Genomic DNA, 11,305 nt, shown 5'->3' with positions numbered 1-11,305 from the left:
CCTTGATCACACATGGGGGTATTTTCTAGTAATTACCATCAAGCGAATGCATTCACAACAGCCCCTCTTGATACCGGGAGCTCCACCTATATGGATATCTGTGCACACTCAAGTCTCACAGTGTGCTGAACCTGGGACAGGAATTATGGCCGTTCCTATAGATGAGTTCTGCATCCTGTGAACACTATATTTTTGATGTGTGTGGTTGAAAAAACAAATCTGTGTATAAGCGGAATCATGTAGTTCAAACATGGTCAAAGGGCAAATGTACCTGTGAGTTGTGATTCTGAAAACACTTTGGTAACCCCAACTATATTTCCACAATCCAGAATTCTCTCAGTGGGAAGGCCCACTTCCTTAAAATGTATTCATAACTGAGTCTTCTGTTTCTTTCAACCAGATCTTAAAAAAATCTGCTAATCCAAACTGGGTGGTGACTTTAAATGATAAACTTTTATTCTGAATATACTGTTTTTGCACAAGATTTAACACAACATCTTCTGGGATTATAAATATTTTTATAACAGTATTATACAAATTTTTACAAAATGTTTTTTTTATCAGGCCAGTTAATTTTCACAAAAGAGTCAAGAGAACATAATAAGGGGGAGAAAAGATCTATTGTTCACAAAAGCCATTTGGCCTTTTGCATGGACGCACACTGAGTGTTTCAATAAAAGTATCCTGAAAAGCATGACCCAACAATCATACAGCACAACAAAAAAGACAGCTTCACCAAGTCACATTAGAAACTCCATGGCATCTATACAAGACAGTATCCTGTTAGAGGAATTTCTTTGAGATAATTATGTGAACTAGAAATAAGGTAATGAAGCTATTGGTAAGAGTTGTCTACATCCTCACAATTTTGGAAATTTTCAACACTTGATAGCTTGTTTTATGGATTTGCTCTTTACAGCAATGTACACTGAATATTAACAATATTAACATTCTGCTATGGGAAACAACACAAGTTTCAGATAATAATAGAATATTTAACATTCTTGGCAAGTGAAATAGCCATTCTATTTCACACTTTAAAAAAGTCACAACATCCATTTTGTTTCACTAGGTTAGACTATATCATTAAACATTTTAATGTCAACTAACATGATCAATGAAATAGCTGAAGAGTTTCAAATTAAGACAAAATTTAAGCTTTGGTGGAGACAGAGACTGAAATGAGATGTGAAATATTAGAGAGCATCAAATAAGCAAGTAACACTTGGGTTGCAAAGGTCACTTAAAAGGGATACTGCCTATTTGAACCCCATAAGGCCAGTTTTAAAGTTAATAAAAGGAATATTTAGGAAAACTTACAAATGGCGGCAACACTGTTGTGTTTTTTTTCCAAGTTAAGCAATAACGCCTCAAGCATTAGAAACATGAAAAAAGATCTTACTAAAATCTTATAGGCCCAGGACCTAAAAATCTCTTCAATCAAACTTGCTAACTATGTCAATGTTAAAAACCTGGTACAAATATGGACCACGACTGGTGTTTGGCAGTAATGCTGGTTGTTTAAATGAAGAAAAAATAAATAAATAAACCATTAATGCGAAATTCCCTCCGGTTACTCCACACTAACGCCAGACTAATTTTGACTTTGTTTTAGTGACAAGCTACATTAAGCTACATGAGTACAGCAAAAATTAAATAATAAAAACAGTTTCTAAGCTTTTTTATTGATCCATTGTACTGTTTAGTCTTTGGAAATCAATATTCTTAACAGGCTATAATTTCAATATTTGTCAACAAAACCCATAGAGAAGTAGTAAATTTAATATAACAATTTGATGGGATGAGTGTTATTGTTTTTAAAAAATGTATACTAAAAGTATGAAAACTTGTATCAGTCATGAAAACAATTTTTAGTTAGAGAGCAAGTTCTTACCCAATTTATTATTATGTTACGTGGCTGTCATAATATGTAACCCTATTTATAAGAAAACAAAGGGCCATAGCAAGACTCATGCGTGTAAATATGTAGCGATGGCAACAGAAATTAAATAGGACCCTGCCCAGAGATGCCAAGTTTAATTGTGATTAATACAACAATAATGTTGATGAAAACAAATAACTGACATTAGCCACGAAAATATATTTAATAGTTTTGAAATGTAATTTTAAGGTAGTTTGTTGTATGCTGGAAGCAAGTCAACATGTGTGTTAATGTGTCTTTTATATACACAAACTAACAATTTTATAGTTTAATATCCCTTTCCCAACACTTTCATGATTTAAAATAGTCTAGCAAAAGTTAGTAAGTTTTAAATATCTAATTAAAAAACAACATAATTTAAACATTTGTTACTAGAGAAGTTCCGTATTTTTTAAATCACTTTGGTGTTTTCTAAAATGTCAATTATGAATGACACTACAAAATCACAACAATGCATTAGAAATGGTAACTGATGTCAATTCTTAGAACAATAGTTCGCAAAGTGATTCCATTTCCCCCTCCCCCTATTCCAAATTAAAAAAATCTTAAATAAGAAAACATAGACAAAGGTACCTAGGCTATGTGGTGATGGAAGGAAATTACAAATGTATGCAAAGCTAAAGACAAAACAAATTTTATCTTTTAAATTATTCTAAAGAATTGGTTATATCTTTGATAACATTGTGGAGTGTATTAAAGCATGCTGGATAATGTTAATAATTTTGACTTAAAACTGGTATGTAATAAAATTTCCAGCATATACACACACACACCCATATTTGGCATGTTCAAAAAAAGAAAAATGCATATTGCCATAAAAAATATCTACATACTTTCAGCCTTCACTAAAATTTTTCATATCCCTGGAGTTACACATTCATGGTTTCTACCCTTTCTTCAAATACTGTTTACTTCTTAAAATAATTTTTAGAAGCATAAATAATATTCTGCTACCATATTAATCTATAATGAAATATTTGATTTATTACGCTAATTATTTTCACCAATGAGGCTGTATAAAAACAATTTTTATTATTCACAATCAAGTATTCATGTGCATACATATAGATTCAAGGTTTCCTATTTGTTCAGATTATTGTAAAACCCTCATCAAATTGGATAGAAATTTTGGTGAAATGATCATAACATTTAAAATAGAGGGATAAAACAGCAGTAGCAGAAACTTCTGGATTGTGTGTGCTACTCATGAAACGAACAAAGAGGAAACCTAGGATGAATCTTCACTGAGAACATATATGTACTTTTCAAAAAATAAATGTGTCAAATCTGATTTATGTACTTAAAATATCTGTACATAGGTTTTCAGGCGAAAGCACAGAATCTGTATAAAATCCATTAATTCTCATTTCACCATAATCTAACCCCAATCATTCAACATTTACATTGTACAGTATATTCAGAGTATTTTAACAACATTTTAAAAGATGACTTAAGTGCATTTACACTGCAAGGTTCAGATTCTTACATAACAATAATGTCACTCGGTTAACTTTTCAATGGACTACACTCTACAGAAAGAGAAAAACAAACTGAAAAGTTAAAATAGCAGCAGCATCATGCAGAATACCCTTGATAACCAAAGTTCATTTATCACAAGAAAGACATTTCCCCCTCCCCCCAACAAGCTTTTCGTAGAGCATTGTAAAATATCTGGCTAGCACTACATAACTGTACTGTGAACAGAAGGAACAGCACATCAAAGCATTGAAGGGCTTGCTTACATTTATGAGAAATATGTCACATATTCAAATTTCACCCTCAAGCACCTTTAGTTTAATAGTTCCTTGGTTATTATCTTTAAGCCATTAATTTACCCCACCAAAATTTAATTGGTCATCAATTGTGTTTTGTCCTTGGCAGAGAAGCCGTTCTTCATAAGGCATTTTATTAATGGCAATTTTTTTTTGTAGAAAATCAGCCATTATTTGTATTTCAACAATTTAGACCAATGTTAATTCTCACACACACACGCTCTCTCTCTATATATATTTTCAATAATAACTATTCAAAAGAAGAATTAACTTTTAACAGAAGGATGAGAGAAGGTAAAAATAACTTTTTTTCTCCCCTAGAGATATTCTTGATAAAATTGCAGCAAGTCAAAATTCCAGCTCGAAATCAAGACATTTCTTATGACTCATAAACAATTGTATGGGGAGCCCTTATACGTATAATCACCAACAATGCAACAATGAACTGTCAAATTTCCCAGTAGAGCACATGTAGGATTTTGCTTTGATGGTATACATAGGAGCTGCAGCATTCACACACATTTAAGGATCTGACACCCTGACATGCAGCCAGGGGGTGCCTCATGAGTCAGCGCCTTGGTATTATGCCATGGTATAGGCCCAGCAAATGTTTTGCTGATTCGACAGTTGACCCTATTTTAGTGTAATTGAGGGGTCATGTTTTGGCAGGGTCTGGAGTTTAATTATGTAGATTTGGTTGTAGGAGGTCATAATAGGCAGTGTCTGCTGCCAGATACCAGCCAAAGTAGTACAAACTGGATTCCAAGGACAGACCACAGGGAGGGATTTAATCCAGAAACACCGCCACAGTCGGTATAATCCTCCTGTTGGAAAAATAAAAATACAAATCTTGAAAAATACTTAGTAAGACATTTATCACAGTAATCCATAGATTTAGACCCATCTGAACTCACCTTATAGACTTGCTCTCATTGGAATCTAAATAAATTACATTTTTTAAATGTTATTGGTCTATAATTTTGTATAGAGCAATTTCCCTAGCAGCATTTGGCAAATGCTTTTTAAGGTTTAAGTGGTAGATTCTGATGATTATGAAGAAAACGCTTAAATAATAAGTATTGTTTTGAGTAATATACCAATTTTAAATTAAAAACTGTCATAGTATCAAAAATTCCTATATACATATGTATAAATGCAAAAAAATAAACCTAATAGCATGCTTTATTTATTCTCAATAGGCAATAATTTAAACAACAATGTTCCATGAGGAAAAGTTGGGGACTGGTACATAAATAAATTTAAGGAGGAAACTTCTGTTTCTTGTATTTCATTTCTAAGGTTGAACATACACTGCACATAGGGTATCTGGGCCTTCATCTAGAATTAAAGTAAAATGAATACTAAGGTATTTGAACCATATACAATGAAAGGATACTCCAAAAGCATTATGTCAAAAATAATGAAGTCAGCTAGAAACAGGTTTATTTAGGCAACTGTGAAAAATTAGCAACATGTGTACTCACCATTAGACCAATGTTAATTATCATTAACATTGAGAATGGCTCCCCCACCGTCTAGTGGTGGTTCATTTGGTTTCTCTTTTATTTGGTTTCATTTTCTTTCTCTTTTATTCCTACGTTCTATGTTCCACATCCTTTAATTGGTTTTAATATAGTGAATGTCATTTTAAAAACGTCATATTTATTCTCCTAAGTATCTTTTAAGAATCTACTAATCCAAAGCTCAAAGGAAGCTAAATAATAGGTGAAAAAAATGTTGTCTTTTTGGGGAATCCTCTTGGGAAGGAATCTGAGCTCCCAAAGCAAAAAAAAATCTTTTTGTTCAACACAATTTCATACAGTGCCTGGCACCTAGTAAATAAGCTTTCTGTTTTGTATTTTAAGGTTGAAGAACTTTTTTTGTTTGTTTGTTAAAGAGAAGCCTGGGATGGAAAAAAAAAAAAAACCCCTATAAAGAAAAATTTTATTTTTCAAAAGCTGTCTCCCAAATCTAAACAGACGCATAAAACAAATTCTTAGTCCTCATCCTCTTTGATCTTTTAGGAGCATTTGGCCAGGGTAGGGCATTCTATCCTTGAGATATGGGCTAACACATGTTCCTGGTTTTTCTGGAAACCTGTGGTTCTCTCCTTGGGTTGACCCCCTTTTCTTCATGCTTCCTAAATGTTAGACTTTTCCAAGGGTTAGTTCTCTCTTCCTCTCTTCCTTCCTTGCTGCTTCTTCCTGGTTCATTTCTTTTTTTTCTTTCTTTTTTTTCATTATTTTCTGTATCGTTCTTGTTTGTTTGTTTATTGTTGGGGATTCATTGAGGGTACAATAAGCCAGGTTACACTGATTGCATTTGTTAGGTAAAGTCCCTCTTGCAATCATGTCTTGCCCCCAGAAGGTGTGACACACACCAAGGCCCCACCCCTCTCCCTCCTTCCCTCTGTTTTTCCTTCCCCTGCCCCATAACCTTAATTGTCATTAATTGTCCTCATAACAAAATTGAGTACATAGGATTCATGCTTCTCCATTCTTGTGATGCTTTACTAAGAATAATGTTTTCCACTTCCATCCAGGTTAATATGAAGGATGTAAAGTCTCTATTTTTTTTAATAGCTGAATAGTATTCCATGGTGTACATATACCACAGCTTGTTAACCCATTCCTGGGTTGGTGGGCATTTAGGCTGTTTCCACATTTTGGCGATTGTAAATTGAGCTGCAATAAACAGTCTAGTACAAGTGTCCTTATGATAAAAGGATTTCTTTCCTTCTGGGTAGATGCCCAGTAATGGGATTGCAGGATCAAATGGGAGGTCTAGCTTGAGTGCTTTGAGGTTTCTCCATACTTCCTTCCAGAAAGGTTGTACTAGTTTGCAGTCCCACCAGCAGTGTAAAAGTGTTCCCTTCTCTCCACATCCACGCCAGCATCTGCAGTTTTGAGATTTTGTGATGTGGGCCATTCTCACTGGGGTTAGATGAGTTTCTTAATCCATTCCTGGGTTGATGGGCATTTAGGTTATTTGTACACCTTGGTGACTGTAAATTGAGCTGTGATAAACTATCTAGCGCAAATGCCCTTAAGATAAATGATACTTTTCCTATGGATGCCTAGTAATGGGACTGTGGGATCAAATGGAAGGTCTATTTTGAGTTCTTTGAGGATTCTTCACACTTCTTTTCAAAGAGGTTGTACTAGTTTGCAGTTCTACCAGCAGTGTAAAAGTGTTCCCTTCTCTCCACATCCACGCCACAATCTGTAGCTTTGTGACTTTGTGATGTGGGCCATTCTCACAGGAGTTAGGTTATATCTCAGGGTGGTCTTGATTTGCACTTCTCTGATGATTAGGGATGGTGAGCTTGTTTTCAGAAGTTTGTTAGGCACTCGTATGTCTTCTTCAGTGAAGGTTCTGTTCGTGTCTCTTGCCCAGTGGTAGATGGGATTGTTTGCTCTTTTTTGTTGATTAATTGCTCTGTAAATAGTAGTTATCAACCCTTTGTAAGATTTGTAACATCCAAATATCTTTCCCATTCTGAAGGTTGTCTATTTGCTTTAATTGTTGTATCCTTAGCTGTGCAGATGCTTTTCATCTTAATTAAGAGCCATTTGTTTATTTTTGTTGTTGTTGTAACCTTGAGTCATTTTATAGGTGTATTACCTTTTAATAGACTTCGGTTACACTGCCATTCCACCTGTCCTGTGATAGAACCTGATCCAGCATAAACTTCTTCAGACAACACTGAAGCTTAGAAGGTCTACTTTGACCTTCATCAGTCCCAATATGGGAAAAAAAACTGACAACCAATGTTCAGTATTCATAATTATTTTCAACTTTTAATACTTCCTTTGATATCATCATACTAACATTCAATCTGCATTACCTAGATTCACTGTCCTATACTTCTAACTGTGTCTTTAAATAATGAATGCTAGTCTTAATATAAAATTTACATCATCTATATCATTTTCAAGACTAGTCATTATTTACTCCCCAATGATGCAATAAAATCAAATATCTTAATTCATGTTCTAAAAATCATTACATTACAATATAGTGATCCTATCCAGTTGAGCCCATGGTAATATTTAACTATTTTCATAATAAATTTATAATTATGGTGAAAAAGAAAAATATCATGAAAGAAAAATAGGGGATTAGATAAAGAAAAAGTTAAATTCCTTGTTACCTATAGATTTTAATGGTTAAAAGGGAGCTGGCTTATTCAAAGTAGTGCTTACATATTTTTGCATCCAACTGATAGCCTGAAAATATTATCTCTAAAAATTTTGTGATAGAGAGAAGTAAACTTGATTCAAAGGTGAAAATACGTGGTCCTTGCCTATAGGGTATAACATAATTTGGTACTTTATGCTCTAGTTTGCTCATTTCTATTATGATCACATGTAGAAACAGTTACAGAAACATAATTTATGTTTCTTATGTGATACTTATATAAGTGGTTGAGTACCTATGTACTTCTTTAAGGAATCAATGAATAAGATCTAGTATCCAGTAGAAGAATGGGTGACTATATTTAATGTATGATATGTACTAAAATAATTAAATGTGGAATTGGAATGTCCCTAATCTAAATGATAAATGCTTAGGATGACAGATACCCCAATTACCCTGATTTGGTCATCATATATTGCAAGTATCAAAAATCTTATTCAGCTCATAAACTATTATATATCCATGATAAATAAAAATAAAACACTTAAAAAAGTAGTAATGGTGGAAAACAGAAAAATAATTATATTTCAAATAGCTGCCTCTGGGATGTCGATTTTGAAAATGTGTGTGTGGAGATAGAGTATTTAATTTTGTTCTTTTAATTATTAAAATAGGCTAGGTTTCCTTAACTTGGAATCCTTTGCCATGCAAATCATTATTTTATTATGCTAGAAAAATCTGGTTATTTTCTGAGACTCCTTCTGTAGCTCGACCCCCACTCCCACCTCTGCCCACTCCATTCCCCTGATATGCTCCCGCCACTCATAGTAATGGCCACATCTCCATCTAGTGGCCCTCTAATCAATGAATACCTGGAAACCATCAGGGAAGAAGACAACAAAAGCTGCTCTCATAATACAATCATGATTAGTCCGGAGCATCAAAAAAGAAATTACAAATGAGTAAACAGAACACTAAACACAAGCACAGGCCCCAAAGCTCTATTTAGTAGAATTAATTATATAATTGAGAAATGTCTTAAAAAAATGTCTAACGATTGTTTTGGCCTAGATGATGCAACCAATATTAAATAAAATAAACTTAGAAATTAGAAGCACCTAAAATAAATTATTTCAATAAGAATATCAATATTTTGAGAGTAAAAATCTAAAAAGTCAATTAAACTGGGTTTGTTTAAAAGAAAAGGAAAATCAGAATATTGACCTTATGTAATGCCTGATAACACTGAAATAGTTTATTAATTTTATGTCAGCATCTTTTAAGAATAAATTAAGATGACCAACTCTAATAAATGTTGTTAGGCCCTTTAATGAAAGTAAAATATCATGATGGCCATATATCTCTCCTCCACATTGACTTATTTTTTACACAAACATCACATGAGAAAATAATTTTTCATTAACCACAGGAAACAGATATGTTCTGTTTAGGAGTATAAATTTACATACCATTTGATATCAGCTATTTACAAAATGACATTAGTACTGGAAATTTAATAATCTGGTTTCTGGCTATTTACTATTGTGGATTTAGGTATATGGGTTATTTTCTAAAATTTCAAGCCACAAACAAAAACAAAGAAAAATGAGAGAAAGTGACTGACCATCCACACCACATGGAAACTTGCAGTAAAATGAAGATAGGAGCTGACATCATGGGACAGGCACGACTCGTTGTGCATATAACTCGATCCTATTAATCATGGGCAAAGTAGCAAGTACAGGAAAAGAAAGAAAACGCAGAAAAGAAGATGTACACGATGAGCTTTCATGCAGTTTGCTTGCAGTTAGCAGTTAACGTGCGCCTCCGTCCAGAGCAGATTCACAGTGACCATTGCAAATAAGCATTACTGAAATCCTCCACTGCTGAGAAACAGCACACTGTCAGCACACCAAGCAACTGGGCCACAGTTGTACTTTCACACACAACTCGAGGTATATTTTACGGGAACTTGAATTGTTGGAAAGTTTTGTCTTGGTCAAATCTTTATAATTCCTTGATCAAAATATACAGCCTCCCAAGATGATAATATTTTGGGTAATAGTGTTTTTATATCATTTTCAAACTCCTCTGAGTGAATGTAATCTTTCTACTGTCAAAAGTTGGTGACAAAGAGTTGATGAGTGAAGTTTCTATAACGAGCAAGACAATATTCTTTGAGGAATAAGTTGACATGGGTAAATCTCCTGAAAGTGTAGGAGATAGACTCACGGCAGGAGTCCTCATAACTGAATTTTATATGTCTTACTGGATTAATTGAAAAAAACAATTTAGTTGCAATCTTGAATTAATTATCCTATCAAAAGCAATGATCAATTGTCTTTACAGAGGCAAATAAGATTTACTGGGTAATGCATTTTTAGCCCTGTTTCCCACCACTAATTTTATTTCTTCTTTGTTCCATTTTTAGTCTAGATTACCTAATTGTATAATACATATCTGTGAGAATGTTTTATGCTTTCTGACACAAGTGTGGCCACATAATTAGAATAGGTAAACCTATTTTAAATAAAGAAATGAATAAAACTGCACATTAAGATAATGCTCTATGTTTAAGGGGCGTGTTGGTATGGACGAGACACTTCATGTAGAGGCACACTTGAAGAAGCAAAGAATTTGGAAATATTACATTTAAAATCAGTAAAAAATAGTGGACATATTTTAATGGGGTCTTCATCATTGAGAATAAAGTTTCTTAATAATTAAAATAATTTTAAAAGTATAAAGATGATTATATCCACAGTAAGTCAGAATATTGTTTATTAAAGACAGCTGTGGTATAGAAAAAGTAGTGGTCATATTTAGATAACATACTTTAAATCAGCTTTTTAACAGTTTATCAAATTAACTCTGTGTAACTGACCTAGTATAATTTCTTTTTTTTTTTTTTTTTTTTGTAGAGACAGAGTCTCACTTTATCACCCTCGATAGAGTGCCATGGCATCACACAGCTCACAGCAACCTCCAACTCCTGGGCTTAAGCGATTCTCTTGCCTCAGCCTCCCGAGTAGCTGGGACTACAGGCGCCCACCACAGCGCCCAGCTATTTTTTGGTTGCAGTTCAGCCGGGGCCGGGTTTGAACCCGCCACCCTCGGTATATGGGGCCGGCTCCCTACTGACTGTGCCACAGGCGCCGCCCTGACCTAGTATAATTTCAAATAATAGAACGAGAAATACAATTAAAGAATGTAATTCAAATCTAATATGGGATATGATCAGAAACTAGATCTATAAAATAATAGGACAATAGCTGTATAATTGGTTTTTAAATATATTGATATTAACAACTAAGCATAAACTAATAAAAATATTATAATAAAAATAATTTTTACTTCTCAGGCTTCAAATATAAATGAATGGAGGCAAAATACCACAAGTACCAATCACTCTGAATTATTACTTATTTGAAAATTTTTAAGTCATCAGATT

General features: G+C 33.6%; 1 protein-coding gene across 2 annotated transcripts in view; it reads right to left on the bottom strand.

Annotated features, from left to right (window-relative positions):
• Positions 1-434: 434 nt before the first annotated feature.
• The window catches only part of CACNA2D1 (calcium voltage-gated channel auxiliary subunit alpha2delta 1), a 537,856-nt gene continuing 526,985 nt past the window's right edge, over positions 435-11,305 (bottom strand). For both annotated transcript variants that reach the window (XM_053553458.1, XM_053553459.1), the window contains one exon: positions 435-4,538. In XM_053553458.1, the coding sequence (XP_053409433.1) occupies positions 4,422-4,538 (117 nt within the window). In that variant the 3' untranslated portion in view covers positions 435-4,421. The remainder of the gene's footprint in view (positions 4,539-11,305) is intronic.

Source organism: Nycticebus coucang, chromosome 11 (assembly GCF_027406575.1).
Source record: "Nycticebus coucang isolate mNycCou1 chromosome 11, mNycCou1.pri, whole genome shotgun sequence".
NCBI classification, from domain to species: domain Eukaryota; kingdom Metazoa; phylum Chordata; class Mammalia; order Primates; family Lorisidae; genus Nycticebus; species Nycticebus coucang.
This window is presented reverse-complemented; position numbering and strand designations above follow the sequence as displayed.